At 38.0% G+C, this 20728-nt stretch overlaps 1 protein-coding gene across 5 annotated transcripts in view; it reads right to left on the bottom strand.

Moving 5' to 3' along the window:
• Positions 1–840: 840 nt before the first annotated feature.
• Ppn (proteoglycan-like sulfated glycoprotein papilin) overlaps positions 841–20728 on the bottom strand; it is a 105061-nt gene continuing 85173 nt past the window's right edge. For 2 of the 5 annotated variants that reach the window (XM_072891579.1, XM_072891576.1), the window contains exons 6-39: positions 20168–20318; positions 19848–19971; positions 19570–19650; positions 19276–19448; positions 19038–19173; positions 18267–18613; positions 17890–18069; positions 17565–17738; positions 17239–17421; positions 16828–16969; positions 16066–16181; positions 15338–15815; positions 14789–15175; positions 14052–14606; positions 13644–13980; positions 13337–13461; positions 13033–13242; positions 12197–12595; positions 11643–11999; positions 11277–11453; positions 10927–11106; positions 9037–9207; positions 8271–8486; positions 8010–8180; positions 7216–7623; positions 6094–6306; positions 5774–5941; positions 4864–5103; positions 4243–4562; positions 3964–4114; positions 3046–3564; positions 2397–2552; positions 2096–2209; positions 841–2004 (exon numbers count right to left, since the gene is read on the bottom strand). In XM_072891579.1, coding sequence (XP_072747680.1) covers positions 1778–2004; positions 2096–2209; positions 2397–2552; positions 3046–3564; positions 3964–4114; positions 4243–4562; positions 4864–5103; positions 5774–5941; positions 6094–6306; positions 7216–7623; positions 8010–8180; positions 8271–8486; positions 9037–9207; positions 10927–11106; positions 11277–11453; positions 11643–11999; positions 12197–12595; positions 13033–13242; positions 13337–13461; positions 13644–13980; positions 14052–14606; positions 14789–15175; positions 15338–15815; positions 16066–16181; positions 16828–16969; positions 17239–17421; positions 17565–17738; positions 17890–18069; positions 18267–18613; positions 19038–19173; positions 19276–19448; positions 19570–19650; positions 19848–19971; positions 20168–20318 — 8086 coding nt within the window. In that variant the 3' untranslated portion in view covers positions 841–1777. The remainder of the gene's footprint in view (positions 2005–2095; positions 2210–2396; positions 2553–3045; positions 3565–3963; positions 4115–4242; positions 4563–4863; positions 5104–5773; positions 5942–6093; positions 6307–7215; positions 7624–8009; positions 8181–8270; positions 8487–9036; positions 9208–10926; positions 11107–11276; positions 11454–11642; positions 12000–12196; positions 12596–13032; positions 13243–13336; positions 13462–13643; positions 13981–14051; positions 14607–14788; positions 15176–15337; positions 15816–16065; positions 16182–16827; positions 16970–17238; positions 17422–17564; positions 17739–17889; positions 18070–18266; positions 18614–19037; positions 19174–19275; positions 19449–19569; positions 19651–19847; positions 19972–20167; positions 20319–20728) is intronic. The other 3 variants (XM_072891580.1, XM_072891577.1, XM_072891578.1) reach the window with 3 other exon arrangements.

Below are 20728 nucleotides of genomic sequence, written 5' to 3'. Positions count from 1 at the left end.
AATAAGTATGCGGGGTACATACACAATACACATGACGACTATTTACACTAACAAGACGTCGTGTATATTCAGCACTCTTTCTCCAATCCTTTCGAAGGTCATCTAATAAGGCACTGCGTTTTACTGCGACTGAATCGGTACAAATACGAAACAATCAAGAGAGTCGTCCTAGAGACGCGCGACACGTCGATTTCGTCTTATGACTTACACTTACGGTATGTGTGTTTTATGTATGTGTTACAGTGTGTATATAAATGCGTTTTGGTACCTTTTATCGCATCCCATTTTCTCGTCTTTCTAAAATCGTCGATTAGTATCTCTACGATCTATCCGATACATCATAAATGACGATGCGTCTAGCGAAATAGCAAATGTAATATATAATTAATAATTAAAATGCTTCGTCAGGAACAAACGTTAAATGCAATAGATTTACGCGCGAAAGATATAACTGATTGTTGGATACAGTGAAAAATTCACTGTTAATGTATACATACGATATAAGCGACAGATATAACGCAACGCACAATTCAAGAATATTGCAAGTCGGGCATGAAGTCACGTCGCTCGCGCAAATAAAATTACATGTCTGTGTGTTTGTGTATTCATATTTGCTTTTCCCTTTTGTAAAATTCTCAAGATTAAAACTTGATTATCTTAATTTTGTTAGAAATTATATTGACGAAAAGTCAAGTTTACATTCTTCTCTTTTTATTTTTTTTTGAAGAAAGAATGACGTAATTTATCGTGGCGGCGACGCGCGTTATGGCAATATATGTATATAATTCGAGTATAAGAAACAAGTAGGTAATAACAATATCATAGAATATAAATGGCATATTGAGAATAATAAACTATTTATATTGTACAACGTAACGTGCGTAATATGTTTAATACAAGTAGGTACAGGTTCCTTTTTTTAGTCACGCAGCACAGTGTGTCCAATGAGGGGGACAGGAACCCCGCTTGACTTAGACAATATTCTAGGCGAGAGAACTTTACTTCGTACATGTATATATCATTTCTTTTTCATTACGTCGTACATGCGTCATTGACTGACACTATGATGCATGAGGAAAAAATGGCCATATCGTCATATCGATCGAGACTTTTCAGATCGTGTTTTCGGACGGGGATTATCAAAAATTCAAATCTTTGACAAGCCAGTTTCGCAAGAGGAATTTGCGCGATCACGTTACCGTAGGAAGGAGGGTAATAGAAATATTTTATAAATTATTATAACTATTCCGCGGTTAAAATTTCCAAGACTTTAATTATTATGACGATGTATGTATATAAGGTTCTATCAGAAATAATATTTCCCGTAGACTCGACAACACGATCTACGCGCTTAATCAGCCGACATTGGTTACCTTAGTTATCACGGGATGTCGTCTGCGAGATATGCGCGGTCACGACGTTTCCACTGGTGTCTCTTAAGAACAAGTTAATTAACCCGCCTAATATGGCTCCGTCGGACTAGTATTCAGCATCAGATCGTATATACATGGATAGAGAGGCGTAAGATCGCGCAAACCGCATACGTTTAGAGATGGATACACCGTATATATATATTATATCTATGTATAAACGTTCTAAGGCTTTGGCAGTGAGTTAACAAGTCGATTATTCGGCACGTCCGATATCGGCAGGTGGATGCGCGCATGATTCCCTCCTCACCGTTCCCTTTTCTGTCGCGTATCCCGCCGGCCACGATCCAAGATCGATATGTGCTATCACGTGTGAGTCGGAAATACCGAAGAGTCGATTTGGTATCTTAGACAAGCATTCGTAGAATAGACCTCCTTCTTCTTCTCTCGTTATTCTCTTCTTCTCTTCTCGAGTTGTCGAGATGGGGTCCTCTCGCCGGCAACTGGCCGGCCTCTGTGCACGATCGACAACAAAACTTTGCGTAATACTTGTGCGTGCAAAACTTGGCCTCTACGATAAGTTCACAGTTGGCGAAGAACGTATTGTCCTGGCAATGGGGATGAACAAAGATGCCTGAAAGAGATACATGGATGGATTAATTAAGAGTATATTTAAATATTTATATAAATAATTGCAGAAAAAAATATAAATCAAAACCACTCACCAGCTACGCGTATATCAACGCTATCGGAATCTGAAGAATATTCATTGGCCGCTTCGCATCGATATCGACCGGAGTCTTCGTTATTTGCATCGCTGATGATAAGTCGATTGAGTTCTAAAAATAAAAATTTGCAATAACTATCTGCGTTTATTTTTATTATTAAATTTTTTTCTATTTAAATTTATTTTATATATATTTACTTATTTATTTTTTATTTATATGATATAATTTATTTTATATTTATTATTTTTTACATCATATTTGTTATTTATATATAATTTATTATTATATATTCTCTTACCAGAAATCTTGATTCGATTATCTGTTCGAATGAGCTCATCATTCTTATACCAGAGTACACGTGGGATCGGATAGCCGTCCACGGTACAAGCGATGCTTATGTCACTGCCTTCGGGGAATTGTAATTGTTCTACCGATGCATTAACTTTGACCGGCACTGCAAATTCAATTTATTAACACTTACAATAATTTCTATTTTTTTCTTGTTATAATAAATAAAAACTATAAATATAAATTTAAATAAAAAAAATTTATAAAACAAGAGAATGTAAAATTTCTGTATACTTACATCGATTAATTTCACTTCTATAAATAAGACAAACTTTTAATTATACTCTTAGTTGTACTTAAAACAGCCAATAAGCAAATCTCCATAACACAGCCCCAAGCGATGATAATACGAGATGCAGTGTAATATTCAAGTATTAGATATACATGCAAGAGAAAGGAGTAATCAAGAAGAATATTAATTGCACCATCATTGCAATCATTAGCGAAGATTAAAATATATTGCGAAATGATTCGTAAAAGATATAATCTTCACCAAGTTTTAAAAACTTTGCGAAAAAAAATTTCGATAATAATGATCGGTGCAATTTATAATAGAAATGTCAATGATTCGATTCAATCCAGTTATCGCGTGATCTTACCTTTAAACTTGGCGCTGCCAGGTTCGACGGTGGTAGTTTGAAGAGGGATAACCTGAGGAATGCGAGGTGGTTTCGAGGGATAAACGGGGGCGTAAGTCTGATACTCGGGGGATTGCGTTCTGGTAGGTCTGTAAGGATACTGCGGTTTCTCGGTAGTGGGTCTTTTCGGAGGTTGTACGAGGTACTTGGTGTACTCTTCGTGTTCAGATTTAACGTTGTAGACAGGTCCGATTGCCTGCAGGGTCGCCGACCACGACGCTGGTCTACCTATGCCATTGAACGCTTGGCAGGTATAAATACCGAGGCTGGTCAAGGTTACCGACCGTATGAGAAGAGTATAGTCGGTATCCTGCTCGTAATTCTCCGAAAACAAGGGCAACATGCGGTCACCGCGCCACCAAGTGACAAATGGCCTTGGCCATCCCATTGCGTAACAGTGCAGAGCTATCGGCGAGTTCATCGTCACCGTTATACGAGTGTCAGGATCTCCGATGATGGCTACCGGAAGCTCGCTTGGTTCTAAAGAGTGCAAGAAGAGGAGCATGCGCGATGCTTAGAGAGAAGTGTTAATCCATACCATATCCCCGGCAAATCGAGAGTTAAATGATGTTTTTGATTAAAATGTTAAAAGATATTTCTAAATTTCTTTACTTTACGGCAGTCTCATAATGCGTTTCATTAAACAAGAACCCACGCCACATGTTTATCCTTTTTTTAATTAACAGATCAACACATTAAATAAAAGTAAGAAAGATTTATGTTATTACGTTTAATTGCATTTCACGTCAACCAGGAAACATTCATAGTAAAATTAATGCAAACCTTACACCATCTAACTGCTAATTAATACTATTCTAGCTAAAGTTATACATCGAGCAAATAATTGTTTTTTGCAAGATAACTTAATTTTCCACGTACCTGTGACTTCCAATTGATACTCCGCTCTTACCGGTGGTCCTAAGCCGTTATCAGCGGTACACACATAAGTTCCTCTGTCATAAGTGTATAAATTAATGATCTGAAGAGATCCGTCGAGCAGTATACGTCGTCTCTTCTCGGAAGGTCCAATCTGAGGAATTATATCCGCGCGATATTTTATAAGTTAAATAATTAGAAATACAATTGCTCAATTACAATTACGTATTTATCACGTTTCTCTTGCACATAAAATATCGGTTCAATTATAAGATGAATTACCAATGTGGTATCCTTCCTCCATGTGATGATCGGTCTAGGAGTTCCTAGCGCGACGCACTTTAACGTGATGTAACCGCCCTCCTGGGCGCTAACGTGAGGTTCATCGGGTTGTTGAATCATCGCGGGTTCACCACCGTATTGTGGCGGAGTGACGGTGGGTGGTAACGTTGTCAAGGGTTCTTCCGGTGCGGGTTCCAAGCAAGATGTACCACAGCCACTATCACAGCACTTCCAGTTTTCGGAACAATCAGCATCCGTGACGCATTCTTGCTCGCACCGCGTGCTATTCGATACTCTTGGACAACGACCGGGTTTAACGACTGCAAGGACAAGGCGATTTCATTATTTTAAACAAGATCGTAAGAGGATTACCCACCGTCAGTCCGCCACAATAGTGATGAACCCACGATGATTCAACAATCCGATGAGATAATTAATATAACATTAAATTTATTTTCAAACATATATTTTTTTATACTAAATCATGAGCTAGCGATTTAATTCTTTTTTCCAAAAAAAAAATATAGTTTTTTTTTTCAGGTGTAAAAATAATTTAAGAAAATTTCGAAGCAACAAAATTCATATTAAATTTATATTTTGCATTGTCAACGATATACTCACTCGATTGACAAACGCCCTTGTACTCAGTACCCTCCTGCGTAGCGACCAGCGTAATGGCACACCGAGTTCCTTCAGGGCAGCTCTTCGTCCTGCAAGGATCGACGCAACGACAGCGTTCGCAATCTTGCGAATCCACGTATTGTTCCTTGCCGTACGGACATCGGACAATGTTACATTCTTCCTTGGCCTCGGCGCAGCGATCTTTCGTGTCCTTGGAGTCCACGTCTATTTCGTTACTCGCTGCAATGTTAAGTAATGTTAAGTACGTTATGAAGTTTAAAAAATTTTACTTTTCTAAGTGGAAAAAATAATGCCAATGTAATAAAAGAAGAAAAGCTGTTGGCATATTTATATTGCTGTACATAATTAATGTACATGATAATGCACGTTAGTGTTCACGTCGAGTGGAGAAATTTAAGCAACGTTTAATTTATTTACACAAGATTTCGGTGTTTCTCTGTTTTCACAATCATTGAGTATCAATCACATAAAAATATTTAAAAAAATTATTACAAATTATTGGAGAGTAGATGATATTCCGTAGTTGTCAAAGCTATAGCTTTCGTTGACATATCTGTGTTTGATTTGATTGTAATTTAACTTAATTATACACAGAAAAAAAATGTAAATTTTCGAACATATAATCTTAATTAATATGGCAACATATAAGCAGAATTTTATCATAGATATAAAGAATAGAGGGATAAAGGACGTGATGAACAAAAGTGTTTTGCACAAAAAAAGCTTAAAAATATACAAAATATATAAAAGTATATGAAATAAAAGGAGATATATAGGTATGTACAAAAGAAATGATTGCTGCACTGCTGTACAAAGCTGAAAAACAAGAGTTGCAAAAACACAAAGAAAATAAGAGAAACTTGTTAAAGATCTCATATCCTGAACTTACTCCTAAGACAACTATTAATGCATGATTCGAAAGTCTTGAATCTGTTTCGATTGCCACCGCATCCGGTATAAATAAACGCCAGACATGTTTGGCGTTCCTCATCGAAGTAGAATCTCTTGGCGGAACCAGACGTGCAGGACCCGCTATCGACCGGTTCTTTACAGATCGCTGTATCATCATCACGAGTATTGTTACTCCAAGTTTATCTCGCGCGATAGAATCGTTAAGAATTAATACCACAGGATTTTTGCAAATTAATTCCATTCGAAGACAAATTACTGTTCAAGACGATCAAAATACAATAAAATAAATGTACGTACACAGATTTGAAACGCTAGTGTCGTTTCCGGGAGGCACAGGCTCCTCGTGATGTATGCAAATGGACTCGCACTCGGAGATAGTGCTAAATCTGTTCGCGTTACCGTCACATCCGCCGTAATTGAATTCATGACAGGCGCGTAAGGTCGGTTCGTAATAATATTTGCGGAAAGCACCTCTGCACGGGCCGGAGTCCACGGGGAGGTTGCACATGTCTAAGACAATTAAAATTTAATTCTAATTACACTAATATAAATAATCATATTGCCTTGTGAAATAAATATTCCGCTTTACTGTAGTTCAAATAAAAAGAGACAATTGTGTGTGCTATACTATGCGAATATTTTTGCTTAGAATTAGATTCTTTGAATTAGATTCTTTAAATTTAATTTGATTTATAAAATATTTATAATTAAAGGAAAAATCCCACTAATAATTAATAACAAGAGAACAAGTTTGTCTTAAAAATCAAATAAAGTAAAAGAGCAAAGTGCCATATATACGAGTCATTGCTGTAATTATCACACGTACTTTATTTTGTACATATATTAAATAAACAATTCTAAATGATCATTAAACGTCTACTTTATTCTTATTTTATTTGATTGTATATTATTAATGTACTGATAACGCATTAATTAATTATGCTATCGGTTTAAGAAATTTAAGAAATTTAAGAAATTTTTGTATTTTCCTTGTTCTGTGCTTTAAAACAGAACTTTGTTTTGTTTCTTAAAATTTTATTGTATTTTTGACACTCTGCAACTCGGTAAAAAAATTTCTCTCGAAAAATTTAAGTCAAGTTCCATAAACTATAACATTTTGCCTACAAAATGCTTTTTTTTAAACTTTCCTACAATTTTTTTCGCCGAGATACATAATTTTGAAACTAAATCTGTATTTTTCAGACATGTTGTCGATACTGGAAGAAAAATTATCGCAAACGAAAAATGAAAAAAACATTTTAAAGCTTAAAATTTCAGCTTTAAAGTGTGCTATTGATAGTTTTTTAAAAATTTTTTAATCTTTTTTTAGTATTTATATACTATTAACAAAATAAGAAATACGGAAAATTTAAGGGTGCCTAATAATTTTGTCAATGGCTGTATATATAATTTTTTTACCTTGTCCGTGGAACCTTCCGCAGAGTCGTTCGCACTGTTCCTCGGTCTCGAATTTGTTAGCGTTACCGCCGCAGCCACCGTAGACGAATGCCTGACACATTTGATGTTGCGCATCATAATAATATGCGGTGATGGAGTCGTCGCAATCGCCAGAATCGACCGGTGCCAAGCAAATTGGACTCTTTGGTTCTTGGATCAGCGGTACCTGAGTTGTAACTACCGACGGCGTAACGACTTCCCGTTGTCGTCTGCACTGCCTCTCGCAGGATTCCCTATCCTGGAAGCGATTCTTATTGCCCTGACAACCACTGTACTCGAATTCGTAGCAGGAATCGCTGCGTTGATCGTAATAGAATTGCTTCACGAAGCCGTTGCAGGGACCGATCACTTTCGGTAACGTGCAGGTATCTGAAAAATTATTCCAATATTCTTTTACGGATTCTCTATAATATTTCGATATCTACAGAAGATTCTGAGAATTTAACTTTATCTTCTGTCATAATAAATAAAAAATAAAGGTAAAAATGCATTCAAAAAATATTATTTTTTAATTCATTAAATTAGTGAAATATATAAAAAATAATAAATTAAATAACACCCATAACACATGCTCGCATAAACTTACTACTGTATTTTTTGAATGTGTTTAAACAAACGAGCTTCTTAACAATTGTAATATTAGGTATAATATTATTATTTAATTAAAAACGACGATATTTTGTTACATATGTACTTGAAGAGGTATTATTGAAATTATAACTATAGTTTTTATTTTGTTTTCGAAATCTCTGTACCTTGGAGTTCTCCGCAGCGATACTCGCATTCCTCGCGGGTGTTGAAGTTGTTGCCGTTGCTCTGACAGCCACCGTACCGGAATTGCTTGCAGACGCCGTCGCGACTGTCGTAGAACCACTTGACCTGATTCTCGGAGCACGGGCCGTGTTCGTCGCGTAAGAAACAGAATTCTGAAAGACGTTTCGTTTATATTAGTACAGTAATATCGGAATGCGGACGGATGTCCGTATAAGTATTTCCGAGATTGTCGGAAACGTTACCTGCTCGAAACTCAACTGTCTCCGGCGGGGGTTGCAAGGTGACGGCCTGCTCGCACCTGTTGACGCAGTCCTGCTCGCTCAGGAAGTTATTCTCATTCCCGCCGCATCCACCGTAGTAGAATTGTCGGCAATGCTGTTCGTAGGAGTCGTAGTACCATCGTTGAGTGTAATTGTGACAATCACCCAGGAGAGCGGGCAGGAGGCAGATGTCTTGTTCTGCGTTCGTGAATTTAGAAATTATATTTATGATTATATTATCGATATGTATTACGATTTTGTTCATCAATATGTTTTATTATTTTTTTTCTTAATCAGCTTTGCTAATCCATTGCGATCGTGTAAAAGTATATGATAGCAGTAAGATTAAAGAAAATTTTTTAGTCGGTCTTTTCATCGATTCTTGGATATAATAAATTAATAAAGTAATAAGTTTATAAGAAACTCTAATACAAGTTATTATCATAGAATCAATTTAGAAAATTGGTATAAATATAATTTTTATAATTTTTTTATTGAGAAAAAATTGTGTAATTGTGTAAATGTGTGTAGCATATGGACTAAATATGTGTGAATATATGCACTAAATATAAACTTTTTCTTTAAATATAAACTTTAAACATTTCTCGTGCGTCGTGCAATTTCGTATAGAAAAGACGAGACTTTGTGTTAAGCGAGAAAATAAAAAATGTTAAAAAAAATGTTTTCAAGACTAACAGAATTTAAAGTAGAAAAAAACGTTATGGGAAAGATGCAAGGGAAATCTTACCGATCTTGGGCGGACAATCAGATTCGCATACGTCTCTAGAGTCAAAGTTATTTTTATTGCCACCACAGCCGGTGTAATAGAATGGCATGCAGCGATTCTCCGATTGATCAAAGTACCATCGAGAGTGCTTCTCCGTGCACGTACCCTCCGCCCGCGGCAATGTGCAAATATCTGTTAATCGCATTCATAATTATATCATGCAAAGTTAGAGCAAACGTTAATCAAACCTATTACCCAAGCTATTTCATTCTAGCTGTGTATATCGCTAGTTTGAAACTCCTTTTACCTTTTAATCAACCATAATAATATGCGCTCGTTTAAAGTAAAATTATTTATTAAAAATGTTTAGTAGTTCTTACTCCATCACCAATATTAATATTATAAAGTTATTTGAGTTATAAGTAAAGATATTTAACGTTAAATGAGCTCAGTTGTGTTATAATGTTTAGTAATAGAGAGCCATAGAGAGAATTTTGCCTATCTTATTTTTGAATTGTTTAGTGTATAAAATTATTATGTAACTTTAATTTGTGTAGAATGTAACATAATTATTATTGGCATTATTCTTCAATTTCTAAGCCGACTAAATCAAGTCTAATCTCATTGTAGAAAATAGAACTTAGTATTTAATATGAGATATGTGTACAAAAAAATTAAACAACTGTGGTAAACAATTTTCTCAAGTTTTCAAAAGATTTTTCAAAAATCGTGCGACAGGGTGTTGTATGCAAATAAAAACGTGTTTAACAAAATTGAATTAAAGCACAATCGTGAATCGTGATCACATTGGTGGCGAAACTGCTTCGGTATTGCATCGTGGACGTGCCTTTTTCGATCACCATCACCTAAGTGCCAAGTGTGTGCTATAAAAAAAAAAAAAAAGAAGAGGACAACGCTTTCTCGAAATCGAGTCAAACGGCATCGAGTCCTCCCTGTTGTCTTACGTTAAATATGCGACATATAACAAATATGCGTGAATGTTATCACGAAGCATTAAGCTCTCTCCTTGTGTTGTTGTTTGTACCTTCTGAAGGGCAACGCTGCTGGCAGGCAGCAAGAGTACGGAATTTATTGGCGTTGCCTTTACAACCGCCGTAAACAAATTGGCTACAAGTGCCACGCTCGGCATCGTAATACCAGCGCAATGCCGAGCCCGGACAGGGTCCGGGGTCTCTCTTCATGGCGCACACGTCAGATAGTTTTACTGCAAAAGTTCGTCCATCACTGTGCGGTCGACTCGATCCTCGTAACTGACGTTTAGAACTAATATCGGTGGCAAAGGAGTTTCGAATTATTTGAACACGCTTGGTGTGCCAATCATTCTCAATAAAACTATGCTGCCATTTACGTGTAGAGTTACCGCGATGAGCTTAATTTAATCAAGACTGTAAATATATTATTAAATATTTTCTAGATATGTCATTTAAATTTCCTATTATAATAGATCTTTTTTTTTAAATTTCTTAAAAATATTATTAATTTTTTTTTTCTTTTTTTCTTTCTTTAAAATATTATTAATTCTTTAATTTTAATAAATTTCTATCGAATATCTAAAATATATGGAGCAAATGTATCAATATGCCTGAATATATTATTTATTATTTATTATTATTAAAAGTATTATAAATATTACGGATAAAATTCCGAATAAACACTACTGTTACCGAATTCGATTTAGCCTCAAACCTGTTTTAATTCAATTAATTTTTCAAAGAAATTTTTCCATCATTTTATCAATAATAAAGATTTACAAAATAATAAAATACCGATCAAACAATTCACTTAAATCACACTTTACAACTAATCATGCAGATAAACTAATAAAATACATAAGTTACAAAAAATGCACAACATTTTAATGTACAGAAAAAGTAACAAAAAAAAACATACCTTTCCTTCGACCCGGCTGCAAGCACTGCTGGTGACACGCAATTTCCGTCGGGAAGTTGTTATCGTTCGCTTTGCAACCACCGTATGTGAATTGCTCGCAAGTTTGCGAATCTTGATTGAAGTACCACTTTGTAAAGTTGCCTGCGCAAGGACCTGTTTCTTTCGGTTGATCGCAAGGATCTGTATGAAACATAAACGATAAGCTTAATTAGTTGATTCTGCAGATCTTAAAATATATATGAAAAAAAATCAAAGGAGACTTTCTAAATACTTTAATATAAATCTATTACAGGTAAAGTAATTAAAAATATAGATATATAACTTTTATCATTATGGATACAGCCGCTTACCCAGATCGTCCGGCGTGACGCAAAGTTCTTCGCATTCCTCCCTAGTTTTGAATTTATTAGCATTACCGAGGCAGCCGCCGTAAATGAATTGACCGCACTGCTTCCTGCCGACATCGTAATACCATGTCGGATGATATCCTTCGCAAGGACCAGCGATCTTCGGTAAGAAGCAAGCAGCTGCAAAGCAAATGAAAAGTTCCTTGTTTTGACATTTAAAAATATTTTGATATAATTGATTCGTAAAAAATTTGTTTTATATCAAAATTTATAAAAAAAAAAAAGAGTAATACACATATAATTCGACTTTGCAAGAAGACAATATATATAATAATTTATAATCGCAAAGAATCATCTGTGAATAGTTACCTTTTCCTTTCGGCTGAACGCAAACCTCTTTGCATTCTTCCTGCGTCTTGAATCGATTCTCGTTACCTTCGCAGCCGCCGTACCAGAATCTCGAGCAACCGCCGTAATCGGTGTCGTAGAACCACTTGACTGTGAAGTCTCGGCAGGGACCCCTGTCCTTCTTCAAACCGCACGAAGCACCGGGCATCGACGGTACCGTAAGACAACCCTCAAAGTTATCTCCTTGAGCATCCTCGACTCCGTCCGGACAACATCCGTACTGCGAAGCGTCGCAAGTGCATCCGGCAAAGTTCGGTCCCGTCGCCGGGGTCCGGCCATCCGAGCAGCACTTGTATTTCGTATTCTCGCATCCGCAGCCTATAAATATCGGCAAACGCATTGCGATGCAATATGTTTATCTATTTATGCAGCAGTCATAAAATTTTACAGCGATTTGCCGACAATTAGTTAGCAAGTTAAATTATAGAATTTTCGTCAATTTATATATTTACTTATTCTTATTCTTTTGGTAGAATTAGATGCACGTTGATTGCGCGTATCGATCGTAAAATTACCTTGACCATGGGAACCTTTGGCGATGGTAACACCGTCGGAACAGCATCCGAACTGATAAGTATAACACGGGCATCCCTCGAAATTGGGTCCGTTGGCGGGGGTGAACCGATTCGGGCAGCAACCGTGAGGCGTGTATTGACAGCCGCAGCCCTCGTTGTTCGGTCCGCGCGCCGCCGTCGAATTATCCGGACAACAGCCGAATCTCATGTATTGACAGCCGCAGCCGTAGAAGTTTGGTCCACGCGCCGGCAGAATGTTATCCGGACAGCATTTGTACGGGGTCGATAAGCAGCATCCCTCGTTGTTTGGTCCGTGCGCCGCTGTTACCTCATCCTCGCAGCATCCGTAAGCGCTATCGTGGCAAGGCATCCGACAGCCATAGTTATCCGGCCCGAGAGCTGCGGGAATAGAATCGCGAACGTGAAAGCGAAATACACGCATACAATGTGTTCAGAATCGACCACCTATTTGTCCTAATTTTCTCTAATTATCGATTCGTTCAATTAATGTCAAGTTTGATGAGATTGACTAAAGATTTATTCAAATATTGTAAAAGAGAGAAATTTCTCTCTTATAATACTTATTTAAAATATTTAAAATTTTTAATATTTTATTAAATACTTCAGAGGCAATAATTTTCAAATAATCATTCGTTATTATTTCGTAATAAAGTAAATATTTTAAAATATTGAAAATCAGAAATTACACAAATTGTATCTCTCCTCTTTTCTCGAATAGTATATTTTGCGAGTATTTAACTGCTTTTAGATGTCTCTCAAGAAAATTATCATATAATTTGTCACATAATTTATTATTTCGCGACAAAACCTCATACCTGCGGAAACTCCGTCAGAGCAGCATCCGAAATACGACGCGCTGCAATTTGTCGTGTTAATGACACCGCATCCCGCAAAGTTCGTGCCATTCGCAATGGTAATGCCGTCGAGACAGCAACCGTAAGTGGTGTTTGCGCAATCTACGCTTGAAATAGGTTGCGTCGTTGTTTCGTACATCTCCGTTTCGGAAGTGGCTTCCTCCTCGCAATCTATAATCGTAACATATGTCTCATTAAATGAAACCGCACGAAAATCTGTATAATGAATATATTTGTAAGTCCAGTCTGCAGGCAAGATATTTACCTTCGCCGTTAGGACCAGAAGCGGCTTTGATATTGTCCGGACAGCAACCGAACTCGGTAGAGTTGCAACATCCCAGATAATTCTTTCCATCAGCTGCAGTCTCGTTATCCGGACAACATCCGAATCTATAAATTCACAAGAGCGATTTATAAAACTCACACGTGTTTAGAGAAGCTGACGTAAGCAAGAAAATAAAGACTATATATAAATATTATCGTTAAATTAACTGGAAAACTGGAAGAAAACGCGTTCTGTTTGGATGCAAAATTATTTGAAGAATTCGCGTGGTAAAAGTACGGAAACTGACTCTGTTTCTCCACACGGTTTCTTGCATCCTTCGTAATCGTTGCCTTGTGCTGTGGTAACGCCATCCTGACAGCAGCCGAAGAGCGATTCGTTACAATGAGAATCGGGACAACCCGCATTCTCCGGACCAGTAGCTGGCGATACGCCATCAAGGCAGCAACCGTATCGCGTCTCGTTACATGTCTGCGGCGTCGGACAACCTTGACCGAATGGTCCACGAGCAACGGTGATGCCGTCGTAGCAACATCCAAACGGCGTCTTTTTGCAGCTCTTCCTCGGTTTGCATTGCCGTTTGGGCGCAGTCGTTTCTGGGAAGCTAGTTGTGAATATCTCCGTGACTGAAAAATAAGTTGGTTGTTAATAGAGTGAAATGTTTGTTTGATCACTTCAAATCATTTCGTTTACTTACTATGAGTTTTTTCGGTAAGATCGGTTTCTCCGCTGATCGTGGAGGACGTAACTTCCGTCGCGGTGGTCTCACCAGATACCGTTGTCTCCTCGAGAGACGACGTTGTGGCTGATGATTCGGTCGTTTCGCCTGACAAAGTTGTCTCTCCTGATTCCGTTGTCGCACCTGACTCGGTGGTTTCCGTAATTTCAGACTCTGTAGTCGCACCCGATTCGGTAGTCGTGCCTAACGTAACTTCAGTGGACTCAGTGGGTCCGGATTCTGTCGTCTCAGTCAATTCCGTTGTGCTGACGCTGAACTCAGTTGTCTCACCCGATTCTGTGGTTTGTTCCGATTCAGTTGTTTCGCTACCAGTAGTTGCAGTAGTCTCGTCAGACCAACTCGTTCCGGAAACGGTAGTTTCTTCAATGGTACTGCCAATCGTCGTGAGATCAGTTTCTTCGGTGGTACCCGATACCATCGTCGTGGTATCGGTACTTTCTTCCGAATCGTACTCGCCTTGCACTTTCAAATCGGTTGTCAGCTGAGAGATTGTTGACGTCTCAGTCGTTGTTTCTGTAGGACATTATTACATTGTAATTTGTAATTTTTTATTCGTTGCGGCAGCTAAAGTCATTCAATTCTACGATAATTTTACGTAACAACAATAATTTAATTTTAATTAACAATAAAGCGTACTTACGATATATTTGCAACCACAAAATATTAAACTAAAATGGTTACAATTTAATGCTTACCAGATGTGCTGGATTCAGTGGTCACGTCGCTTCCGGTTGTTTCTGTTTCTTCCGTAACTGTAGTTTCCGTTTCTGAAGAAGACGTAGTTGGTGGAGATTCCGTGGATTCGGTCGTGTCTGTAGATTCTGTCGAATCAGTAGATTGCGTTTCCGTCGAATCAGTCGTCATCGTATCAGTGGTGTCAGTTGCCTTCGTTTCGATAGATTCTGTCGATTCGGAAATGGATGAAACTGTGGTTTCCGATAAATCGGTATCAGCCGTGGATTCGGTTGTGACGTCGCTGGATCCAGTCGTTATATCACTGGATTCAGTCGTTATATCACTGGATTCAATGGTTTTTTCCGAACTTGCACCGGTGGTAGATTCGGTGGTTTCACCGGAGAGGACTGTATCAGAAAAATCATCGATTGAATTTTTAATTCAATAATTAAATATAATTAATGGATACGTAAAATGATGCTAGTTGTCAATGCAAGCAAATGCTATATTACAGCGTCGATAGTAAACTCTCGCGCGCTGTAATATATATAAATTTGACAGAAACTTACTGTCGGATTCTGCGGTCACAGCCGATGTCGATGTCTGAGTTCCTTCGACCGTAGTTTCCTCCGATAACGCGTCTGTAGATACGCTCGCGCCGGATCCTTCCTCAGGACTTGTGCCGGATCCTTCCTCGACAGTAGTGCCGGAACCTTCGAACGTCACATCGGTACCTTCGGTGAGATCCGATGATTCAGTCACCTCTGTCCCAAACTCCGTCGTACCAGTTCCGCTTTCCGTAGTTTCTTTTATCGGACTTTCGCTCTCCTCGACAGCGGTGGAATCGGTATCGAAAATCGTGCTACCGGTGAAGAAGTTGGTATTGAATATGGTGAAATCGGTATCGTCGCCACTACCTTCGCCGCTACCCAGGTCGGAAGGCGATATATCGCCTCTCGTCGAATCGCTAAACATGGTGTCGTAAGGGTCACTTCCGGTAAAAGATGTCGCTTCCGTTTGCTCGATCAGCTTGCCTATTGACGCCTTCTGCAACACGAAAAGGCGCTTGATAAAACTGCAATCCTTTCGATTTCATGTCAATTCGTCCTCAATAAGATGCGAAATCGAAAGGAGAATCGCATTATCGGACCGTTTTACGCGTAAAGGAAGGTCGATTTAATTTGAGTCCAGGACGACTCTTTTCAAAAGGATGGTGGAACAATAAGAAACGAAGTTACGAAGTAACTCAGTCGCGCCCGATATTCGATTAGGTGTGACACGACCCAGTTTCACTCACCCCTTCAGGAAGACTGTATTCAACAGCATCCAGTTCCTCTACCTCCTCGTCCTCGCATTCTTCTTCTTCCGAGTCCGTTAGTTTCTCTTCTGGTTCTTCATCGACCGGTGTCACGCCTAAAGATGTGTGTATCCAGAAGAACATAACAAATTTATATAAATTAAAAAGTATAAAGAAACTTTTTTAATGATGAATTTTACGTGTGCACTTTGTTCGTTATATTAACTAGTCTCATTGTCAGTAGCATTAGAAGCTTAATTTTCCTAGCTAGAAGGGTAGGTGACGTTATATTCACGGTAGGTGGTTCGTTACCCTTTAGAATATAGTAAGACATTTGAGTTTAATACCGCGAACCTCGTTATTTTCACGCCTGCTGTTCAAAGTATATTCCATATTTTATGGACGCGATCTACAATAATAAAGAGGTTGATGTCGCAATATAAATCATATATTCTGTGATAACAAAACAAATGTTAATGTCAGTATTTCACTCTGTCGATAAGAATGACATTTCATACATATAAAGAGTAAAATAAATAGAAATAGAATAGATTGTTTTTATGTATAAAAAAATTTATAAAAATAATAACATTATTAAACAACAGTTTCTAAAATTAATATTATATCCCTTCCCAAACTCTCTATTCTTATTTCAAGTTTTATAATTTTTCATCTAAAAATTATTTTTTTTGTACACGTTTTTTTCAAGCGTTAAAATATACTTTGAAGTATTTATTATGAATACTAAATTGCTAATTTTACCTTCTTCGCAAGGTTGATCGTTGCATTTTTCGGTGGAGAACATGATGGTGTCGGCGTCACACTGGCTTACAGACACCGTTTTGTTATCCTTCATGCAAATCACTTTACGGGTCATGTCGCCGCCGTCACATGGCTTTGAGCACTGCAACACGTTGCGACGTGATTGACGATATCGTTGATTACACTTTGAGAAAATTACGTTAACAAGTCTAATAAACCGATTACAGACGAATTATACGTAAACTAAATTTCAAACTTCATGGAAAGCGTAAAGGCTGCTGAGAGCAATCAAGATAATCAAAATATACAAGAACATGGTCGTTAAATGAAGCAATCAATTTACCATGTCGGAAAAGTTACATTTTATACATATATGCAAATATATGTTAGTTAAACATAATAAAAACAAACCTTGCTCCAAGGTCCTGCAAACCACTCGCCCTTGCATGGTTCCTTGGCAGTGCAATTCTTGCTGTCTTCGAATTTCTCATCGAAATCACAGTTGTCGTCCGGGACTATTTTCACTGTATCGTCGCTAAAAGTACCGCAGAACACCTTGCGCGTCTGAACGCCGGATCCGCATTCTGCCGAGCACTGCAAAATTGTAAATAACAATTATTCGATTAATTGAAATTTGAAAGCATTTATAATTAAAAGAATGTAACATTATTTTCAATTAATTCAAAAATATATTTCAGAAAAAATAATAAACATTAAAAGTATTCTTTTGCATTTACTTTGCTCCATTGCGAGGTGAACCATTGGAAGTCGCAGTTCTTGGCTTTCTCGCATTCTCTTTCCAGTTCTGGCTTCTTATCCGCATCACACAAGTCATCTGAGTAAACTACGCCGTCCTGAGTAGCGCAATGAGCGGTTCTAGTCTCTTTGGTAAGATCGCATATCTCCTCGCACTATCAAGAAGAGAGATTCCAAAATTATATATCTGTTTAATCAGCAGAAGCAAAAGTGGGATTTTATTTAAATATTTATTAAGATATATTTATTAGATATTTTTTTTAATTTTTTTTATATAGAAAGTTTATCATTTTTAAGAGGACTCACTCCGCTCCATTCCGAGGTGACCCAATCGAGACCGGCGCAAGGTCTCAGCTCGCAAGCTTTCTCACGTTCAGGCGTCTCCGTATCGCACGCCTCATCTTCCAGCACTTGAATCTTGCCGTCAACCTTTTTGTAACATGTGACTGCTCTGGTTTGCTTACCGGGTCCGCATATATGATCGCACTAAGAGAAACATTCTTATCTTAGTTTATGTTTTATCAGATTAAAAACACAATATATAATAAAATACATTTTTGAAGACATTATATTTTTACGTTGTATGGAAGAAACACTCAAGTAAAGTTAAATAGCATGTAAATATGAGAGAAAGGGTAACTGTAATTCAATATGTCACCGTGGGTGGTAAGGCGATAACTCACAGGTTTCCAGGGGCCCTCGTGCCACTGAGGGCAATCCACGTCCCTGTTGCATTCCTGCTTGACGGGTCCTTTTGGCCCCACCTTTTCCAGACATTGAGAATCATCTACTACGGAGGCTATCCCACCCGAGATGACCTGCTCGCATTTGATTTCTCGCGTCTGCTCACCCCCTTCGCCGCAATGTTTCGTGCACGGGGACCACGGGGACACCTCCACCCACATAGGTGGACAGGGTTCCTCGCTACAGCCTTGCGTATCCGCTGGTTCCAACTGCGGATCGCATAGGCTCTCATCCACCGGTTGATTGTCGCGCCTTCGCACGCAGGCCACCCGTCTTGATTGGTAGCCTTAAAAGATAAATAAGGCGTAGAGAGAATAAATCTGTTCCCGCGACTGTTATTTCGAAAGAAATAAGTGAGAAAAATAAATTCTTTATAAATGGTGGACCATCCATCTCTATTCAATGGTAGGTAATTAACTGCGGTAAAAATTGATCAATAATTATTTCACGTAATTACTTCACACGTGTAAATATTTTAATATTATGCCTGTACTAAAATTAAAGTAAACGTGACTCATTGGTAAATCGCTAAAACGTTTCATCTTGACATCGCCAATATAGATTAACGCGTATTACGTTCTGAATTCTTTAATTAAATCTACTGCAAATTTAATTAAATGTTTACATGCAACAGGTAGAGCCTGTTGCTTGATTTTAACAAACTTGAGAATTTATGCTTTAATCATATTAAAGCGATAATCTTGTAATACCTCCGCCGCAACTGACGCTGCAACTGGAGAATTGATCGGTTACCCAGGTGTAGCTGTCCGGATCTGTGCGCGACGAGAATTTCCTCGGTATGCTGTACTCGTAATGTACACCTACGTTGCGATCTTGATACAGTAGCTGGAAATAAAGGAAATAAAAAAGCTTTTCGATTAAACGTACCTTTTACATGATTTGAACGTTTTCATCGACAAAAAAAAAATGATCAATGTGTGCACCGACCACGACGTAAATCGGTTCATTCGTCGGTCCCAAAGCTGTGATGGTGTCGGGAGCAGCAAATCCTTGAGGATCTCTGGCGTAATGGAAGATCGTGCCTGAGAAACGCAAGCTGCGAGGAAAGTCTATCCTCCAGTTTCCGTTTAGATAGTAGTGTCCCGTTGTGTTACGTATGGCTGATCGACAAGTTTGAAAATTATTCGAAATAAACGATACTATCGATATTAACCATCATACAGATCAATTTTCATAATTATTTCTTATATCAATTTATTTATTCGCTCTCTATTTACTCACCGAGATAATTATTCGATGGCTGTATTTCTCTTATAACGATATTCGTCGCGCCCTCGGGGATGAGCAGAATATCGATGTAACCTGAAAGATAATTTTCTATTAGTGCAGAGATACAATAAAGAAGCTTCAATATTTATACGATAATAATAAAATTAAGGTGTTTCTTGAATAAAATAGATATCAATTATACAAAAATAATCTCGAAAGTTACTTGCCGGAAGATGATTACGGATCAAATTTATTCGCGTAATCATTATTAATGGAGAAAAATAACTCACCCACTTGGAGATCGTCTGTGTCGAATAAACCGGTAACGGTATTGCAATCTGAGCCATCGCCGCCGCATTCTCTGCACGCGTCTTCCTTGGCATCGCTGCCCAACATCATATCGCATCCGACGTGCTGACGTATTAAAAAAGATTTATCATGAAATTTTATCGTAACGCACTATCCACTCTATTCGCTCTGTCATTTTGTTTAACACAACAGTCCGTCAGAAACATCTCGTTTTAAAACATTATTAAAATTATTACGTAGAATTATGATCACACACACACACACACGACTTCGAACTATGATGCTCCGACACAGAACTCACCATACATTTGCCCCTGACGCAAACGTCGTTCTTTTCGGATTCGCATGGAGTGCCGTCGACCACAGCGATTTTATGCCTGTAGAAAAATCGCTCGCCACGTGGCATGCAATTCAGTTCGCACTTATTGGGACTTCCGGTGTACGGAATCCAACTGCGAAAAGTAAAGAATATCGTATGATGTAAAAGTAACAATCGACGTTCAGTGATTGGTCATCTTATAGTTATCATTAACTCGGAATTTCCTTTTACCTTTTGTCATTAGATTTTCTTTTATGTTTGAAATGAACGATGATGTACTAACTAAAAATATACATAATTGCGGCGAATAAAAGAGTTATCGTTCCGTTGTGTCGGATGTTATTAGTGTTAAATTACAGCATTTGTGTGACCGTCAATATCATTCACAGCTTCGTTTCTTCGGAACCTCTCAAGGCCCTTTCGACTGCGATTGAAGGAGAAAGAGTGCCGATAAATATGATGTCTCTCCTATTAAAAGGCGATTCAAGCGATCACGGATTATAGAGCGAAGGGACGACCATTAAATGATGTCAAAGGCTACAA

Source organism: Anoplolepis gracilipes, chromosome 4, assembly GCF_047496725.1.
Source record: "Anoplolepis gracilipes chromosome 4, ASM4749672v1, whole genome shotgun sequence".
In the NCBI taxonomy this organism is placed as follows: Eukaryota; Metazoa; Arthropoda; class Insecta; order Hymenoptera; family Formicidae; genus Anoplolepis; species Anoplolepis gracilipes.
The sequence above is the reverse complement of the archived record's forward strand: the minus strand, read 5'-3'. Positions and strand labels throughout refer to the sequence as shown.